The 21258-nt window shown below is 34.7% G+C and overlaps 2 protein-coding genes and 1 long non-coding RNA gene across 8 annotated transcripts in view; 2 read left to right on the top strand and 1 right to left on the bottom strand.

Moving 5' to 3' along the window:
• Nucleotides 1–352: 352 nt before the first annotated feature.
• On the top strand, nucleotides 353–1088 carry LOC106081836 (60S ribosome subunit biogenesis protein NIP7 homolog). The gene is made up of 2 exons (XM_013244051.2): nucleotides 353–467; nucleotides 528–1088. Exons 1-2 carry the CDS (start codon nucleotides 412–414, stop codon nucleotides 1012–1014), a joined length of 543 nt encoding a protein of 180 aa, XP_013099505.1. The 5' UTR covers nucleotides 353–411; the 3' UTR covers nucleotides 1015–1088.
• A 1655-nt stretch (nucleotides 1089–2743) lies between these two features.
• LOC106081837 (uncharacterized) lies at nucleotides 2744–3237 on the top strand. The gene is made up of 2 exons (XR_001220415.2): nucleotides 2744–2800; nucleotides 2923–3237. It is a non-coding gene; the product is annotated as an uncharacterized LOC106081837 (long non-coding RNA).
• A 2947-nt stretch (nucleotides 3238–6184) lies between these two features.
• LOC106081861 (sodium-independent sulfate anion transporter) overlaps nucleotides 6185–21258 on the bottom strand; it is a 29661-nt gene continuing 14587 nt past the window's right edge. For all 6 annotated transcript variants that reach the window (XM_013244101.2, XM_013244104.2, XM_059362653.1 and 3 more), the window contains 5 exons: nucleotides 12746–12993; nucleotides 12097–12510; nucleotides 7926–8283; nucleotides 7561–7863; nucleotides 6185–7487 (listed from right to left, as the gene is read on the bottom strand). In XM_013244101.2, coding sequence (XP_013099555.2) covers nucleotides 6955–7487; nucleotides 7561–7863; nucleotides 7926–8283; nucleotides 12097–12510; nucleotides 12746–12993 — 1856 coding nt within the window. In that variant the 3' untranslated portion in view covers nucleotides 6185–6954. The remainder of the gene's footprint in view (nucleotides 7488–7560; nucleotides 7864–7925; nucleotides 8284–12096; nucleotides 12511–12745; nucleotides 12994–21258) is intronic.

The following is a 21258-nucleotide window of genomic DNA, read 5'->3' as shown; positions in this document are numbered from 1 at the left end:
AGTTTCCAACTCCTTTAAATGTATAAATAACGGTATAATTCTGACAATGACACGTTATTACCCAACACATATCTAAGTGCGACTGATAATGCGGTTTAACAGCTTTGTTTTAAAAATAAATATGGTGCATACAGTATTTCAATGTGTACTCGGGTTCACGTTAGGATGACTTTATGCATGGGTGTGTGTGTGCGAACAAAGTGATAAGTTAACAATCGATATTAGTCTGTTTTAAATCGATAATCGTATTAAAAAATCGATTTAACTTTCTCGATTACAAATATTTTTCTGCACGTGGAGGTTGCTGTCAAAAAAGTAAACAAAAATTTTGTACAGATAGACAAACGTAAATTTTCCTAAAAAATTAATTAAATTCCACATATATATATATAATAAAATAATAATAACAAAATGAAGCGCTTAAGTGATGAACGAGCAAAGATTTTATTCGAGAAGCTATCAAAATAGTAAGATTTCCAAATCTTGGTTATATATATTAAAGCCATTTTTTATCTTTACCTTTTCAGCATTGGAACTAATGTCAAACAACTGATAGACCGCCCTGATGGAACTTACTGCTTTCGGGAGCATTTAGATCGTGTGTATTATGTTTCCGAAAAGATATTGAAGCTGTCCGAATGTTTTGGTCACAAGAAATTGATTTGTGTCGGTACCTGCTTTGGCAAATTCTCCAAGACGAACAAGCTTAAATTCCATATTACCGCCCTTTACTATTTGGCCCCCTATGCGCAATACAAAGTGTGGGTAAAATCTTCATTTGAACAACAATTTTTATATGGCAACCACATACCGAAATCTGGCTTGGGTCGTATCACTGAAAATGCCGGTCAGTATCAAGGAGTCATGGTTTATAACATGAACGACTTGCCATTGGGTTTTGGTGTTTTAGCGCGATCGACGACAGAATGCAAAACAGCCGATCCCATAACAACAGTTTGTTTCCATCAATCGGATATTGGAGAATATATACGTTCAGAAGATACTTTGTTTTAGTGGTAAATTACTTTTACAATCTAGTGTGTATGTGTTTTTTAAGGAGTACGAAATAAAAGGATATTTTTAATGCAGTGAAGTGTGTTGCTGTGGTTTTTGGAAATCATTTGAAAAACATTCACACACTTTAGAAAAAAATAGCAACAATTACTTTGTGGGCGAGTTGGGCTTAAGTTTGTTTTTCTGTAACAAATATTGTTATTATCCTTTCATCCTTTGTGATTTTATTAAATTTTTTGACCTATTGCAACCAGTAGGTCTAGACGAGTGTTTTATCAAGCTTCGTTATGGCCATTGGTTATTTAAAGGCGCCAATAAACGCCTTGTCAAATCGAGTATCATAGGCAGTCAATATTTAAGCAACAGTCAGTACCGCCCGTCGTTGATTGTCCGGGACTGCAATTGCATTAACGGAGCATTCCACTATCCGCAAGCTGTCGACGCTCGGTAATTCTCAGTTGAGCTTCTCGTAATGACGATGAACCTCCCGACTAGGGCTGCCGGCACAGTGTACACCACACTGCTACAACAAAGTTGAACACCACACAAAACGGAGCTCAGAGGACAAACTCATGTGGTGGTCATAGTTAATCTTTCCGGGTTAACTATGAGATCAGCAGATCGTGGACAACCCTTAACATAAATACAAGGTTACAAAATTATTATTCATACGAAGCTTTTTTAAAAGAATTTGCGTTGCCACTAAATTGAATATGAGGAATGGTTACTATTAAAATTCGTCTGCTAGATCTACCAATTTTAAGTTTGGCATAAAGATTTTCAGGAGTTCTGTTGTAGACTAACTTATGAATTATTAAAAGTGTTATTATAAAGAGTAAATCAAATGCGATACCATGTAACTTTTTTGTAAACATTGAACTTGCATATCTCTTTAGACTATAGACATATGTATCTTATGTGCCATTTCCAACTGATTTCTGCTTCTCGAGTTATATTAGATAAACAAATCACAACCATATAGGAGTATAGGGACAAGATATGATTTCGCTTAAAGAGATCTGATGTTCTGTGGTTTTTATAAATGCGTTTTATAGAGTGTTCTTAACATTCTGAAATTTTTGCCTGTCGCTGTTTTGATATGGTTCTTCCATGTTATTGTTTGATTGGTAATTACACCAAGATTTTTTGCTTTATATACCTATTTGATAGCGTTATTTCCAATTTGCACAAGGTATTCGCACACCTGGCAGTGGTTTGAATATTTCTTAAATCAGTGTTTAGCTTCTCTATTCCATGGCATAGTTCAGTCTTTGAGAAACTCAGATACTTTTGTACATCGTCTGCATAGATTTTGATATTTAAATGTGTCAGTCTGCTTTATATGCAATGGCGGGGAAACGAGATTTTCTACCACGACAGACTGGACACGATCCCGTAGGTAGTTCGATATTAGCTTGGTTGCAGTGCTTGTTTAAGCTTTCTGCATAATATGCTATGGTCCTACCCTACCTACACCTACCCTCTAAGTACAAAGTACGAAAATTTGATGAGGGAATTCTCCAAGTCAAGTTCAAATAAACTATACTTAACGTATACTTCGAAAGGTTCAGCATTTTGTCACTATTGTTCATTTTTGCTCACATTCTTTTGTTGTGTGCGAAAGAAAGAATGATGAAACACACACACATACCTACATGCATGTTTTACCTGACAACAATGCACAACATAACAACATGCACAGTTAGATCTCTGCGTCATTCATTCTACGTACGTCTTGAAGCTATTGGGTGTTTTTAACTTTGCAGTGAAGTGAAAAGTGTAAAAAGTAAGTACTGCCGATAATATAGTTTTTTTGTGCTAAAAAATTTTTCCAACATGAAATAAATCTGAGGATACGCGATATTTCATTAGAATTCCATAATCTAACAACAGATCTTTACATTTTAGGAGCATCCCGAACTGACTATCGCCTGTACGAGGGATTGGTGCGTAAGAAATCAGTACATATTTTGCAAAGTGAAGCCATTGGTAGGCCATCAAAATTTACACAAAAACGTAGCCGTGAAGCAATATTTTTTTTCAACTGTGGAACACTTGTGTTCGCGTACAGCGTCGGTTTTATGAATTGGAATGATCCAGCCTTCCCAGAGGCTAGTCAAGAATCGATACCCTCTTCCACACGCAAGTGTGACTGCAACATCAACAGATTGCCTAGATTTATGTACAAAATTTATCTCAATAAACTTTATATAAATTATCAAAGCTTTTGGTTTTATTGTTATTTTTTATAAATGTAATAAAAACATTTTATAAATAATATAATAAATATTATTATAAATTAAATGAAATTTTTTCTTAAATGTTATGAAAATGCTCATATATGCTATGAAAGTTTTGCATAAATGTTATGAATACTTTTCATAGACTATTGTATGTTTGATTTTCAGCAGTAGTAAACACCATAAACCTCGAAATTTCACCATGCTTCTTGTTTAGTTTCGACAACATATCATTGTTTTAGATTTGTTTTTGTTGCTATAGCGCCTATATAAATTTTTCAAAAAGTTTTTATTTAAAATCGATTTATAATCAGCGCTCTGTCTTCCGTATCAGTTTGACCACGTTAAGTTATTTACAAATCAAAAAAGTTTATTGATGTTCTAGCCAGGATTGGAAGTCAGACGTTTTGTGTTATAGGAACACGTTCTAACCAATGCACCAGTGTTGTCAATTCATAACGTCGCAAAAGTTGGAACTAATTGCACGATTTTCTAATTGTTTTTCAATTCTGTCAAAAGCTAGTTTTTTTTGGGTAGGTTTATGACGTTTGTATTATACGTTGGAAACGTATGTCATCAAAGCGGATGGCAACAAAGCTGAGTATTCTATTACGCTTTTCAAGTGGAATGCTGTGAAACTCCATATGAAAAAACGTTGGCTACAAATAGGCGGAAAAGTAGTCCTCTGTTTATAGTGAGGAAAATGGTAAAAAAATTAAAGTGGCAACACTTAAACCATTGCTCGCATCATTTGTGTATGTTTAATTGGTTACAATGGTTTATTTTCCTTATACATATATTTGCGAAAAAAAACTAAATGAAGTAGAGAAAACAAAAAGTGTAGATAAAAAACGTATTTTGGTATGGAAACAAATACATTTAACTGCTGTCAAATTAAAAATGTACGCCGCTATTCTGAAAGCAGAATGAAATACCAACCCTAACAGAGAACTTTTTGTGCTCTCAAAATTTGACAGCAAATGTCAAGCTTATAGGTGTCGGTTAATATTTTATATTTCTTCAAGGCAAGCAGCTCTGCCTATAGAATTAAAAAAAATAATTTTACATTAAAAATAAAAGAAAGAAAGGTACACATATTGGAAGACTAACGAAACCCTATACAAGATATATTTATTTACTGGTAGCGGCAGTTGCCCAACAACAAAATATTGAGAACACTATATGTCAACATCGGTAATTAGTGCAACTCTGATTTGATTTCGAACTAGATACATAGTTCGCGCCATTTTTCGTTGATTGTGTATGCCATGGTTCTTAACTATAATACACACACACACACGCAACCAATATTCGTTGACAGATAGTGCACTTCGCAAGAAAAAAATTGTACTCAGCTGTTTACGGTACACTACCTGGTAATTATGTCATGACCCTATATACGTGGATTACGCTATAGTTTCCTCCAAATTGGAAATTTTGCCCATGAAAATTCCACTAAGTATCGGGGGCAAACTCTCACATATCAATGAGTGCAGTGCGACACCTTTTTGGAGAGAAGTTCTACATGGCATAGTACCTCACAAATGTTGCCAGCATTAGGAGGGGAAAACCACCGCTGAAAATTTTTCTGATGGTCTCGCCAGGATTCGAATCCAGGCGTTCAACGTCATAGGCGGACATGCTAACCTCTGCGCTACGGTGGCCTCCTTATAGTTTCCTTCACGGGGAAGGAAATAATGCATATTTAGAAAGTGCTAATGACGCAAACTGCTTGCCATTGAGAGCAGAATTATGCTTGTGGCATGTTCTTGGATAATTTTCACTTATCTGTATTCATAAGCGCCATCAACCAGTCTATGTGTGAAGTTCAACTTCTTTATCTATATATAATTTATCTTTTGTATGTCATATACGTCGGAGTTTTCGACAGACCATCTTTGAATGAGAAGTGTCCTATCATAGTGCCGGAACAATCTAGACTGCAAACCGTTTGTAGAAATCACCCTGTTACATGTAGAGCAACAGACAATGTTCGTGTGGAATTTTATGATATACGTTTTAAAAGCATCGTTCGCCATTGCACCGGCTTCGGCATCAAATAATGACTGCCCTACCTGTAGAAAGATGTACGTTCTCCCTTTCATTTACTTAAACCGGTTTGGACTTTGCAAGCCCTTCGAACTTAAAACCTGGAAATTGCGAAACGCTAAACTCCCCAAGGGATATGCTGTTATATTTGTTTGCCTGTCAGTCTTTAGACTGAATTAGCCGATGTTAACATTCGTAAGTCATTAGGTCATAGTCTGAATGATTTAAGAAGAAAGCGATACGAAGTTTACGGAGACACGTGCATTTTAAGTTAACTGAAATAAACGAAAGAGTCTTGGATGACAGAATTTGAGAAGCCAACTACTAAAGTTGAATTTTTGTGTGAGAATGTTGGAAATTTAGTTTTTTTAGATTATTATTACGCAACTCAAGAAGCGAATGTGATCATTTGCAAATCTAGAAGGCTAGAAGACATCGTTCTTATATTGGGTTGCCCAAAAAGTAATTGCGGATTTTTTAAAAGAAAGTAAATGCATTTTAAATAATACTTAGAATGAACATTAATCAAATATACTTGTTTTACACTTTTTTTCTAAAGCAAGCTAAAAGTAACAGCTGATAACTGACAGAAGAAAGAATGCAATTACAGAGTCACAAGTGAAAAAATTTGTCAACGCCGACTATATGAAAAATCCGCAATTACTTTTTGGGCAACCATATCACAATTGCCAAAATTGTATATGTATGTGAGTCTGATTGCAGACTGCTGATGTATGCTTAAAAGTGGTCAGCTTTGAGACCACCTTTGCCTTTGGGATCCTTGTGCGATAGGTAAATGAGATGCTCTTCTCATAAAAATTTATTCATCCGTGCTTTATCTTGAATATTCTTTGCCAAATAAAAAAGAAATACAAACTCAATTAATTTGATATTTTAACATTTTATTGTCATCTTTTTCTTAACTTTTATGGTTTTATTTGTTTTGTGTTCTTTTTAACTTAAACTACATACATAAAACAAGAACTAGCCACTAATGTTGTTGGTATTTTTTTGCAAGCTTACAACTAATAATACTAACTATATAATAATAATTATAAAAATATACTTTATACAAATATTAATACTATCTTTTCATCATTTTTTTTTAAATAAAAACAAAAATAAACAAAAAACTAGGTATTCACAATTCTTTGTCAAAGGAAAATATTTTTGTATATCACTAAAATAGCTTCTTGAATGGAGTTTTTGTCCTCCCCTTGGGTTAAGGGTGGAGAAAGGATAATAAACAAAATCGTCGTTTTTGTTTTGTTTTCAAACTTAAAATGTATGGGAAGAGGATTTAACCTGAGTTATCACTAAAACAAGACTATGTTATGCACAAAAAAAGAAAGGTTTCTCCAAGAAATCGTCATTAAAAGAATACTTAAAATAAATTCTGTCATGCGGTTATGGGGAGCCATTAACCAGAAAGGATACATAAGTAGCACTCAAAAGAGGAAAAGGAAGCTACAAAGACATTGAGCTGCTAAAAAAGCGAGGAGGGGTTCTGGCTTACAACTCACTACTATAAGTGGTCTTTTTGGCCCTTATACCTTGCATGAGTTCAATGTGTAACTCCTTTCCTTGAGACCTTGTCCACACTCTGTTCCAAGTGTTTAACACTTAATTATGCCTAAAAACTATTATCACTTTAAACTGTCAACGCTATCGCCGTCGCAGCTGCCGTTCCATCTGTTTTACTCTGCCTATAGTCCCTCTCCTTTAACAGCTCATCCAATTGCTGCTCCTGATAGTAGACCACAAATTCTGTGGGCGATAAACTTTCAAAGAGATTGCAAATACTGGGCTTTAAGTTATAGAAGAAAATCAATTGGTGACGTGAAGCAAAATCCCTCAAAAGAGATTCGATGACAGTCGCCGCAGTAAAATCAGCTCCATAAATATGAGAAGCATCTATGACCACTGGTATGCTGTTGCGCAGCGATTGCTTATTAACCAAATTGCGGACATAGTCCACGGAGGGGAATATAATACAACGATCGGGGGTAATCATGAGATATTCGGTGCCTCCAGGACTGGTTAAAACGTCCACAGATAATTTGGGGCGGGCAGCACTGTAGAGTATGAAGATGACATTAAGGCCCACTCCAATGAGAATTCCCATTTCCAGGGGTAATACTAAACAAGCAACAAAGGTTACCAAGCCAGGAACAAGATCACTTTCTGTAAAGGAAGAGATAGAGAAAACAATGAAACAGGATTAAAAAAATCTTTTAATGGTTCATTCTATACTCACTTTTTGCCCTCCACATGGGTTTGACCACCTTAACCTCCACCATAAAGACTACTGCGGCTATAATTATGGCAGCCAAAGTGGCATTGGGTATATAATAGAAATAGGGAGTGAAAAAGATCAAGGATAAAATGACCAAAGCTCCTGAGTAGATATTGCTCAAAGGAGTTCTAACACCACTGGCATTATTAACAGCACCACGACTTAAGGCTCCAGTTCCTGGGAAACCCTGGACAAAGGAATTGGCAATATTGGCAGCTCCAATAGCTATTAGCTCCTGAGAGGCATCCACAGGTTTGCCATTGGCTGAAGCATAATAAAAATATTAATTACAAAATGAAATCAGTTGATATCAGTTCCCTACTCACCAAATGCTTTACAAATAGCTATATTCTCCATGAGCGATATCAGTGGTATCACTATCAGACCGGATCCCATACCTCTTACCATATCCAAAAAGGATTCTTCTTTGCCCGTTATTGTTTGATTTACATTCAAATGTATGGGAGGCAAAGCGAATGAGGGTAAACCTTGAGGTATATAACCGATGACTTTAAATGGAGTTCCATCATTGTAGGAATGCAGAAGCACACCCATAACACAGCATACAATGACCAAAATGGCATTACGTGATGTGCCAATAATCCAAATCAATTTGTTGATTATATTCTGAGTTTTGGTACGTAAATTAGGTTCTTTGGGTCCAACCTTGCAGGAGGGTAAGAGCTGTATAAAAGAAATGATAGAACAATAAGTTGTCAATATACATAAATGTATTAAATAAAAAAGTAAAAAAAAAAATATATCAACTAAAATTTAATACAATTGAAGTTCTAACTTTTATCAGAGGTAATTATGCTAGTAGCGAAAATGATGAGCTGCTTGAAGACCTCAGCTTAATCTCAGAAACGATACAAAACTAAGAAATACTAGTCCAACATAACCATAGCTCTTTGGGACAATGCTGTGGAGAAATATGCCAGAAGACACCCATACAAAAATTTCAATCCAAAATGGAAAGCTTACGGTTAAAACCGATATGAAAAAACCTATATATATATATATATATATATATATATATACAGCGGTCAAAAAAAGTATTCATCATTAGCAAAATTGATAATAAATTCACTTATTTTGGGTAATTGAAGAAAATTTAAAGTAAACAAATAATGCAGTTTTATGCAATAGTTTATTTTTCGTAATATGTTTTAAAATAAATTCAAAAAATAAATTTAATTAGCGCAAAAAATGCAATTTTATATAATAACACCAAAAACAGAACAAAAAAAGTATTCATCATTGATGTGCTATCATCAAAGTCAAATTCAAATATTATTTGGGAATCCCCCTTTTCTGTTTTATTTAGTAAAGGAGGCTTTGCCCTTGACAGCAAATATTTAATTTCATTGAAAATATAGTTTTTGTCAAAATGGGTCGTAAGCAAAATGAGGTTTCTGATGAGGTAAAAGTTTTGATAATAAAACACCACAGGAATGGTTTAACTCAAAAAACTATCAGTGAAATATTAAATAGACCACGATCTACTATACAATCCATCATCAGAAAGTGGACAGAAACGAAAACTGTTGACAATAAACCAAGATCTGGTCGACCAAAAGCACTTTCAGTTGGAGATGTGCGTTGGCTAGTGCGGCAAGTTCAGAAAACTCCGAAGACAACTGCGACCATTCTTCGTAAAAACACTATGGAATATTTAGGGAAGGAAGTTACTACACAAACAATTCGAAATACACTCAAAAGGCATAGTTACAGAGGAAGAACTGCACGCAAGAAGCCCTTTATAAATAAAATAAACCGAGTGAAAAGGCTAAACTTCGCAAAAATGTATGTAAAACAGCCCGAATCATTTTGGAAAACAGTCATTTTTGCAGACGAGAGCAAGTTTAATCTTTTTGGGTGCGATGGAAAGGTCGTAGTGTACAGAAAACCAAATACAGAGCTTGAAGAACGAAACACAGTTGCTACTGTAAAACATAGTGGAGGTGGTTTAATGGTTTGGGGGTGTATGGCGGCTTCAGGAGCGGGAAATCTTGAAATTATTAATGGAGTAATGGATCATAAGTATTACATTGACATTTTAAAGAGGAATTTAAAAGATAGTGCTGTAAAACTTGGGCTTGGTAATAACTTTCAATATTATCAAGATAATGACCCCAAACATTCTGCTTTAAATACCAAGATGTGGATGCTGTATAACTGCCCCAAAGTCATTAAAACTCCTCCTCAAAGTCCCGACTTGAACCCAATTGAACATCTTTGGGAACATCTCGAACGCAAATTGAGAACGCGCAATTTTTCGAGCAAGAGTCAAATGCAACAGGTGATAATGGAGGAATGGACTAATATAGACCAAAATATAACCGCTAAATTAGTCCAATCGATGTCAAACCGTTTAAAAGAAGTTATAAGACGCGGTGGTCGAATAACAAAGTATTAATTTTTTTAAATTATGTTATTAATTTTTTTGTTTTTTTGCAATGATGAATACTTTTTTTGTTTAATTTTTTGTGTTCAGCTGTAAAATGGCCCTTTTTGTTCCAATAAATACTATTTTTTTCTTTAAAAACAATGAAATTGTGTACATATATATCACACAAGCACTACTGCATCATTAGTTTAATATGTTTTTATTCCAATTGTCTTTTGTAGACTTATTAAAAAAAAAACATTGAATGATGAATACTTTTTTTGACCGCTGTATATATATATATATATATATATCGCCGAATCTTGTAGAAGCGGACAGCAGTAATAATCTTGAGCCATATTAAGATGTTACATTGAATACAATATAGGATTGCCCATATGGAATAAGGGCTATATGAAATAGGTCTGATGAGATGTTGGCTTAAAGTCATTATTTAGTAGGCGTGTAACAGCCACTTAATCTACATAACGAGCCCATATGAACACAGAATCTGTAGATCTGTAAACAGAAAACAAAATCCCAAAAAAATTCCATTTAAAATTTTAAATGAAAATAAAATTATTTTCAATTAAAAAATTAATTGATTCAATAATTTTTTAATTGAATATGATTTTTTTTTTCAATTTCAGTCGACAAATCAATACCAATGGCAGCCGGATCTACGTACCGGATTAACCCGATGAAGTGCTTCATTGGCCAAGTGCTGCCGCCTCAGTTGACAACACACTGATACGACAACAACAACAAATTTATAGGGCATCCGCTATACACTAAAATAAAACAGCAATTGTCTCCCTTTTTATTCAATATATAATCCGAAAAAAAAAAACTTTCAAGAGTCGATAAACCAACTTCGAGGTGGGATATATAAATAGAATGTATCAAAACAACATAAGCTGGCTATAAGCATATCTGGGCGCCAAAATCTCGTAAGCAAGCTCACGACATATAGCGAACTGTTTAAAAACTAATATTTATGATTGTAAGCAAGAAAAACGATTACAACAATGCCAAACTGACAATACCTCGGCGCTACAATTAATAAACAATAGAATGGTTCGACCGTAATAAAGATCCAAAGATCGACCGAAATAAAGATCCAATAGAGAATCTAAAGGGTCTGCTTTGAAGACTCTAGAATATATTCTTTAGGCAAAACATTGTCTCACATGGGAGAATTTACAAAGACAAGTTTATGTTGTTTTTTTTTTTTTTCATGGAGCCTTGAAATTTTATGTTATTTATTTATTTGTTGCCAAAGATTTCCAATAAGTGCACCTAAGTGATTTGAATGATGAGTATTAAAGAGCCAGTCTTTAAAGCCTAGTACTGGCTTCATTCACAGCGAAAATGCAGATTAAATTATTGCAAAATCTGACGGACTCTATTCTTCGGACAAAAACAAAGCTCAAACAACAACAATTGATTGGTGCGAAGTTAGTGGGCATTACATTTTCACTTTATCGAAACGAAATTTATATAATTTTAAGAGATACAAACATTTTAAGTTTTTTCATGAATGGATCGGATGGTAAAATCTATAGAGCCCTAATATATACAACATTTTGGATTGGCTGGATATATGGGAGAGTGTTGGGAAGAAACGAGATGGTCTTTAAACTAAGACAAATATTCGCAACTGGCTCCATAATGGCTTTGGCGAATATCTAGAGAGGCGCTATAAAAACAGTCTATCTAAACTACCCCATTATCATTTTCTGCAGTTATAGTTAATATTAATCAATGTTCAAGGTTGAAGCCTTGACCTGTCGTCGATTAAGGGATTTTTTGTTCCATACATTTTGAGAAAACCGATTCATAGTTTACAAAATGGACTATATTTTTCCATTTTGTAAACTACAATGTCCATTTTTCAACACCCAAAGAGATACCTCAAATATTCCTTAAGATTCTGAAAGATTTTTTTTAAGTCATTATATCCTAACTTAAATACACGATTTCGCGGACAATATGTACTCAAGAAGACAAATTTGAACTTTTTTGTTCGATATAGATGAGTTAACATATATACATATGATTCCCTACAAAATAGTTTTGAATTTCTTTGTTGCGATCTTTTTACTTACCCTCATAATCAGTAGCACCACAATGCATGTAATGCCCAATATTGTATCCGGAGCTCTAATATCTTTTATATTGTGTATGATTTGCGTCCATATCTCTACAAATGTGGTTCCCTTAGCTGATATACCCAAAATATTCTTAACTTGTGATGTCAAGATAATGAGGGACACGGCTGATGTAAATCCCGATGAGACTGGACCCGATACGAAGTCTATTAAAAATCCCAAACCGAATAGACCCATTAGCATTTCAACCATTCCACAAAGCAGACATAACAGCACTGATTTTTGCCATGATCCTTGGGCTACTTGAAATGTGAGCAGGGCAACAATGGCAGATGGGCCGACGGGGACATCTTTGCAACTGCCCAGGAATATGTAGACAAAACAACCCAAAAAGGAACCATAAAGACCGTACTGAAATTGAAGAAAAATGAATAACAAATATTAAATTGAAGAAAAGGAGGAAACTTTTTTAAAGTCAAATGTAGACATATACGGATTTAAAAAAAAAATAAATTGTTTGAAAAATTGTTTATTTTTCAATTTTATTTTATAATCACTAAGTGCGATCAAGTTCAGTATATATCATATCCAATTATATATGATATATATTTGCACATTTACATTCTATGAAAAAAATAATACATACCGCTGCTGGTAGGCCTGCAATACCGGAATAGGCCAAAGCTTGTGGTATCACAGTTAAACCCACTGTAATGCCCGCCACCAAGTCTCCCACCGCATCTGTGCCATTGTATTTTGGCAGCCACCTTAGAATGGGCAGGCGTTTGTGTAGAATTTTCTTTTTGAATGTTTTACGCGATCTTTCCTGCAGCCAGGATTTTGCACAGGACATGGGCTTCATGGGAGGTATAATCTTTTTGCCATCGTCTGTCACTGCAAATACAAGAAAATGGAAAAGTTTTAAGAATTTATGCAATAAGATGAGTTCATAAAATGTACCATTATTTTCGAAAATGAGATGCATATTTAAAAATGACGGAGATTAGATGCAGTTAAAAATCAATCTCTTATTACAACCTCTTCGGCAGAGTATTAAAATTAGACTAAAATACAGATGAAAAGCAATGTACTGGAGGAGAGTATTTTATAGCCAGTTCTAAAACAGGTATAAGAAATCTGTAAAATTCCCTCGTTTTCTTGTCTTCCACTTCTCTTATCGGCTCATAGACATAACACTTGTGCATCCAAACAGGTAGAAAGCCTCTTGAAAAGATTTAAAAACAACCCTCTTCTGTAAGGTGTTACTATGAGATTTTAAATAAGGTGTTACATGTTTGGATCGTATCTAAACAAAGGGATTAAAAAACATGTAAGCAGGGGTATGATAGAGGAGGTTTTCATTGCACCTGCAGGGCCCTTACTTAAAGCTTAATGACAGAAAATGCGAAGCCATTATATCTATATTCCAATTTAGAAACACATTTTATCTACGTCAGGGTTTGTACTCTATTTGGCTTTTCACGTGAACAAATGTCAAAATCCATATAAAAAAATAGTAAATGAAAAATGTGTGAAAAATTAGAATGCCCTTTGACTCAAAATGCTTTTGAAAATGCTAATGACTCAAAAGTAGCAATATGGCACAATTATTGCCATGGCGAAACAATTAAAGGTGGTCTCATTTGTACAACAACTACAAATCATAAGGTGCAATCCGCCATTTTGTCATTTTGCCATCAAACTGATCGACGTTTTGCCAACAAACAGAAAGAAATTTGTGTGCGCACATAAGCAGAGATTATGAGAGAAAGAAGATAACAACAAAAATCTGTGATTTTAATACCGTCAATCCCGGTCGGCTATAAACAGCTGTTCGCGTGAGAACTCCTTTTTAAATCCACCTTGAATTATTCCTAGCCTAATATGATGGTAGGATTGTGTTGGTGCAAATAATTTGACGTAAATATGTTTAAGTAAATTAAGATATTTTGTTGAAGTTTTTCAACAAAGGTACGCAAGCGGACAAAGGTAATTATAACTTTTAAATGTCTTGACGCCTCCAAATATATGATTTGAATTTGTTTACTGTTCAAAACTTGTCTATTGGCCGTCTATTAGCTCGGCGAAATTTCCTATTAAACTCATTTAAACATTTTTATTGACAATTTTAATTGAAACGCAATTTGGAAATACCATAAATTTAGTAATTTTTAAAAATTTGTGTGCATCAAAAAGCAAGTTGTATGTAACTCAAACCAAAGAACGCATGCTGTGATGATTAGGCGTATGTATGTGCGCAAGCACATGAGGGCGCATGGTATGCAACCCCGCCTTAATATTGTGATTGTGTTATAATGGGCTGGAAAAACACAACGGGCTATTTTGAAAGCTTTGGGGTGTGGTTGAATGCGCTTTACTCATGTCGCAACTCGATAGGTAAGAGTTGGAGACTTAGGCCGAGGACGGTCCGCTGGATGTACACAGAGGTGGTTTGGCTGATTCTGCCTGGTGTGACACCGGGCCCTTGAGAAGACGAGTGTGTTGGAGAAGATATATGGGAATGGCAACGATACTGATTTCGGAGTTGAGGGAGTCAGAGACGTGGTGCTCTTCAGATTTTGGGCATTCGTTTGTTCTACGAAAGGCCGCTGGCGTGGAACCACTACATGGCAATGGCGACGCGACGGACTATGTGCCAGGCGGATCTGTTTTCGACGACGATCTGCAGGTTTTATTTATGGCGAGATGCAGGGGCTTCTCGGACGTTTGGGGACTTCTGTCTTATTCCGGGCCATCAAGGAGTGGCGTGGAACAAAGCGAGACCAGGTTTGGATTGCGGATGGACTCTTTGAGTGCGACGGCGAATGCACAGATTTAGTATGGGCTGGCGCTGAGGGCTGCAGGGTTACCAAGGCCCTGTGGCCGAGGTGCTCCGGGACAAGGACGTCAAATATTGGGAAATGCACTTTGATTATTGGTAGGAGTCCTGAACGGTCAAAACGGTAAATGCGTTCGTGTACCCTAAAATTTGTGCAAATTTGCACAATTTTTTACTGGAAGTCGTTCGTGTACTTTATTTGCCAGCAGATGAGAGCGGGGGAGTGCGTGAGAGCAAGCTAAATTTTTGAGAATTTGGTAATTGAAAACTTTTTTACTGTAGGTTTTTTTTCCAGCAGAAATTTGCAGCATTAAACAGCTGTTTTATGCAAACCAGCTGTTCAATTCAAATAAAAAGCAAGTGAGGATAAAGGCTATACCTACTCTCCTGCACATTTTGAATGGAAAAGTACAAAGAAATTTTGGTAACATTTCTTATGAGCTGTACTGTAAAATTTTGTTGCGAATATCTCAGTCAAATATCTGGTAAAACCCTTTATAAAAAAAAAATTTAGTTCTTTATTGAAGTTGGGACTCAAACATCTTCAATAAAGGATTAAAAACAACTTCATGAGTCGTTGGAGGGTTTTTAGTAATATCGCCGAAGACACCTGTACCAAACTATCCAAATATCATAAAATATCCAAATATCATAAACTATTTACCGTAATTAAAAAAACATATTTTTTTCTCAACGTAATCTCAAATTAAACATTCTTAACATATACAGTTAAAACATGATTTTTATTAGATATTTTAAAATAAAGGATTTCATTCTCTCTTTTCCAATTTCATTATTACTTGCAACCTTTGGGTTATTCCCCGCTTCTTTCAAATAATTTTAGATTTTTTATAGTATTGCGGTTGAGGGTCTTGCCATTAATATTTATAACCAAGTGGCTATGCCTAACAGCTGTTCTGTTGTGAAAAATAGATATTTATTTATTGTTCTATTATTAAACAAATGTGGAATGTAATATCATTTACTTTTGCCTCTCATTTTATGAGCTATGTTTCCTAAACAATTGAAAACAATGCAGAGAAAGAAAAAAAATATCATCAGTCTATAAACGTTATTAAGCAAAAGTGTTATACTATTAAATATATTATATTTAACAACTTAACATATTTCAGCAATTAGAACCGCCACAGCATGAACACGTGAATATCATATTTTATGGGTAAAATTTTTATGCTCTCAAGTCTACTCTCTCGCCGTAAATGATGTTATTCAAATATTCGTTATACTATTCAGACTATTATTTCCCAATAACAATGCCCAACTCGTGCAACGAGCTACGAAAATTTAATAGTGTCTAATAATTTTGTAATGTGTTTGGAACGTTGATAAGCAAATGATTAGGGCCTTAGAAAACATTTTACTATTGGAGAACAACTTAAACTCAACGTCGTCTCAGATACCTTAGTGGAAAATGTGGGAGATATACCAAAGCGACAATTACAATCATTTTGAGGCTGACTGACATGTTGGATGATCCAATCGTTAGCTTCCACGATTTCATCAAACACGAATAAAATGGCAATTGTTTGGGAAAATCAAAACAAAATTAGTCAACCATGAAAGAAATCACAGCGATACACCCTTTATTATTTAATTTTTTTGTTGAATTATTTGCAAAAACAAATGTGGTTGTTTACAAAATGCTGCTTACTTCTTTATCTATTAGTATCACCTATAAGTACTCCAAAACCTCTCACTCAAAAATGCTTAGACTTTGCGTTTCTTTACGGAAACTACGTAAAAAAAATAAACAAACCGACACTGCCAAAATCTTAGTTTAACTAAAACAAAACTCCATACATTTTTGCACGAACCACCGACAATCCAAGCAAAACAGTGAAATGGTTTGCATTCCTGTTTCGTATCACATAACATCACACCTCAGCTTCTGTTATGCTGATTGTCTTCTGACAATCTCACGTGACAAAACGTAACATAAACATCAAATTAAATAACGAATTTAAAAATTTGAATATATTTGACTACCAGCATTCGAAAATAATAACACAAACTGGTCTTTTGTCTTTTTCACGTGATTGTGATGCATACCAGTGACTAAACTTGTATAGAATTTTGATGAAAGCCCAATTGGAATACTAAATATGCATATAACAACTAAAGCAGGGTATTCTGTTCAGTTTTTCTCGCGGTATGCTGCGAAACGTTGTAGACAAATATACGAAGAATTAGCACTCTGCTTGTAATGAGGAAAATGTCGAAAAAAACTATATTGGCAACCCTTGAAACCATTCGTATATACATTATATATTGATAAAGAATTTGAAGCTTGCAGCTGGACTAGTTTGTGGTGCTTGTGAATATAGATAAATTAGAGTTATCTAAGAACATTCCGCAAACAGAATTCTGCTATCAATGGCAATCTGTTTGCGTCATGCTGTTTACATTCGATAGTTTTAATAACATATATCGATAGTATCGATACTATCGTTATTTTCCCATCATCTATATTTCAAACAAAATTGAGAAATAAAAAATCAGGAGACCAATTTATGTACAATAGAAGAAATATCAATGCACAAACCAAATAAAACCAAGCTTAATAAAGTCAGTTGGAAGTCATGAGAGAAATCGTTAGCGTCATCGGATGCAAATTGCGCCCTCTATAGGCGCAATGTATCTTAAAGGATACATTGAATGTCGGATTGTTTATTTTTGCAAAAAAATTAACTTTTGCCATAGTATCCATCGGAAAAATAACAATCGATATTCAGACAAGAAATTAAATATCGCTAGTGCCATCGATGTTTTGCCAGCTCCAGTAATGCACGTATAAGGTGCACTTATAAGGTGAGGTCAGTGAGTAAGTTTTTTTTATTTTTGTCTTACATGGCACATCATGATGTGTGGTCATTGTAATAGTATTGCTAAAAATAAGAGTGTATGCGTTACATATACAAAGAACCATCAATCATGGCTGAACAATCAAAATCATTTGATTTTTTCGGTGATTGTCCTATATCGATTACCTTTAAAACAAAAATGTGTAATCATTACTTGTCAGATATCGAGAAACACATTCTGCCCAAAATAAAGTTATAACAAGAGCAGAAAGGTATGGAAAATAAAATAAAATCAGAAAAGGAAACATCAATATACCGTTTTTGGCAAAAGCCGTTATCAACATGTACACCCGATGAGTACGATCATGATGTGCCGTATAAATGGCCTAAAAGGTTTTGATTTTGCAATAAAACTGACTATGGACCACACAAGACATAATTACCAGGTAGTGTAACGTAAACAGCTGAGTACAATTTTTTTTCGCGAAGTTCACTATCTGTCAACGAGTTTTGGTTGTGTGTGTATTATAGCTAAGAACCATAACATACATAAACAACAAAAAATGGCGCGAACTACTATCATACACAAAATCAGATTTGCACTTATCACTGATTTTGACAGATAGTGTACTCAATATTTTGTTGTTGGGCAAATGCCGCTACCTGTAAATGAATATACCTTGGCACCACTAGCGAAATTTTCGGTTGCAGCCAAGACATTTATATCGCCGTTAAAAAATAGTTGTGTAGAATACGAGATGGCGACAAACATCGATCTATAATGTTACCCAAATTTCAATAATTTTTGGCTGATAACCACTATCTCACGCACAAATGTTTTAATGTTGTCTTCCAATGCGTCAATTAAAGCGGGCTTGTCTGTATGGACATGAGATTTAACATAGGTCAACAAAAAGTAGTCTAATCGCACGATCTAGGCGGCCAATTGACCGGTCCCGAACGTGAAATAAAATGTTCACCGAACTCGCCTCTAAATAAGTTCATTGTAACGTGTGCTGTGTGGCATGTGGCACCGTCTTGTTGAAACCATATGCCATGCAAGTCAAACTCTTGCATTTTGGGCAAAAAAAAAGTTGGATATCATCTCACGGTTACGCTCACCATTCACAGTTACGTTAGCGCTTTTGTATGAAGAGACATACATAGACCCATTAATAAAAATGAGGGTCAACTCTTAACTAATTTCAGATAAGTTTTAGCTATGTCCGTCTGTATAAATTTATCATAAAAGATCTTGCACTTTTGTCCTAAACGATACTCTGATGTTTTTTTACAAAAGAAGTTTACTTGTTGAAAATTTTGTTTATGGCTAAGAATTATTTTTTTGCGTTTGTGTAAACTGATCTGGCAATATTCCTAAAATTGCACAAGCCGTTTTTGGCCAAGGGGCGAAGCCTACCGAAACTGTAAAAAAATCTGTTCAGATGGATATAGCTCCAATATATATTTTTACCTGATTTGGAATAATGTAGTTTTTTAAACGATGTGTTAGTTTTTAAACTATCTTCACAAAATTTAGTATGTAGGGACTTTTTTGGGATTTTTACTAAAGATGTTTACTTGTCGAAAATTTTGTTTATGGCTAATGGATTATTTTTTTGATTTTATGTAAACTGATTTTGCGACATGACTTCTTGATCCACTGGTGACGCATTTATTATTCGATTTCAATGAAATTTTAGATGCCGTGTTTTATAGAACAATGCTCCCACATAAACCGATTTGACTAATAAATATTAACCACCGGTCTACCTATGATCAATTCGTTCAAAAAACTTGATTAATGCTATCCATGGTGAAGGGTATATGAATATAAGATTCGACCCGGCCGAATTTAACACGCTCTTAATTGAGTTATGGCAATAGTGTTGCTGAATACAGGCAAATATCATCCACGTGCCAATAAAATGGTCAACCCCTTTACACAAGAAAGTCTCGTTTGTGAATTTTTCACCCTATTATTATTTTCCCCCCTTATGAAAGCAGCTTTGCCACGAATCTACGATTCATTGAATGATTCGTAACAACTTTTAAGATGGATTTCAATTTCATAGCAAACAAACACAAACAAAATCAAATCGAATTTTTTTTATTACTCTAATTGCAAATTCCACAAAAACAACAACAACAACAAATAATATATACAACAAAAACTCCAAACACACTCAATGCGAGAGAAACAAATGCTTGTATGTATATATTCTCAAATAACGGATTTTATACAACGCACGTCGGATAATTACTTGATCGGCGTTGCTCATTTAGGTAGACAGGCACTCGACCACCTCCACCACCACCTTCATAATTTGGTGTGATGAGCCTGAGCTTAAGCTGAGCATGAAATTGCAAATTGTTTTGTTGCGGAATTTTTGCGGCGGCGTCGGCGTTACTTTTTCGTAGAAAAAAAACGCTTAGTTTTGAGTAATAACAAATGCTTAAAATGACAAAACACAAAAATATATCTGTTTTTGACTACCGAAAAAATGGTAAAGTGACCACTTAAAATTGGGAAGCAAGTGCCGGAATGAATTCGCAAGTGATTAATAGATGCATACCATGGTTCGCAGCAGTCAATTAAGTACAGCTCATGGCGTAGAGTTTAATAAATTTCGCTTTTAAGTGGATACCTGCCTGCTTCATTTTATGTAGAATGGAATTTTTAGATTATTTAAGAGAGAATTTAAAGATCGAAATAATACATAAAAAATCGATATCGATATATGACGCCACCAACAATAATAACAGTAATGACAATCAATAAATAAAGGCGGCTGGAGCTGGTGTTGGTGATAGAAACACATTTGCTCCATCTAAGGTTTCAGACTCCCATACGATTGTGAGTGACTTGACAATTGTCATAATGATTGTACTTGTCTGCGTTGCCATTGTTAATATTTAACTGAGAACAACAGTTTTTGTAAATTTATAAAAATATTTTAATTGGTGTTTCCGTGACATATGTTCGACACATTCATTTGCACACAGGGATTATGTCAATGTGTCCGTGACAAATGTGTTACTGCGAACAGTAGACTTAAGAAAAATACCTGAAAATATAGACCGAATCAAACAACAATTCTGAAAGAAATGTATTCACTCAAAAAAAAAAACAAAAAAAACTCGAAGACAATCGTATCGCGAAACAAAAGCTAGGGTTCTTACGCAAGGTCTTTAGTTGTGTTTATAGGTTACAGGAATTTGTTCAAGGGAATAAAAATACAAATTTAGACCTAAGCCAGTAATAGGCTTAGGTGTATGTGTAATTTACATTCTAGATATTAAGGCATGAAGGGTCTCAGACAGTCAAATCAGGGTATCGGCTTTATCTATTTGTAGACAGATTTTGATTGAAAGACGTACGGACCTGGCTAGATCAACTTTGCCATCTCAAGAAATCATTGATGGTTATAGGGTCGGAAATCGATATCTCAATGTGCTTACATACCTATGAAATGGCTGACTTAGAATTAAAAGAGA

This window comes from Stomoxys calcitrans, chromosome 2, assembly GCF_963082655.1.
Source record: "Stomoxys calcitrans chromosome 2, idStoCalc2.1, whole genome shotgun sequence".
In the NCBI taxonomy this organism is placed as follows: Eukaryota; Metazoa; Arthropoda; class Insecta; order Diptera; family Muscidae; genus Stomoxys; species Stomoxys calcitrans.
This window is presented reverse-complemented; position numbering and strand designations above follow the sequence as displayed.

What these genes read in the sequence shown, in the direction of transcription:
- LOC106081836 (XM_013244051.2), top strand. Translation starts at nt 412, where the DNA reads ATGAAGCGCTTAAGTGATGAACGAGCAAAGATTTTATTCGAGAAGCTA. An exon ending in TTCGAGAAGCTATCAAAATA is followed by an intron (nt 468 to 527) that starts GTAAGATTTCCA and finishes TTACCTTTTCAG; the next exon opens with CATTGGAACTAATGTCAAAC.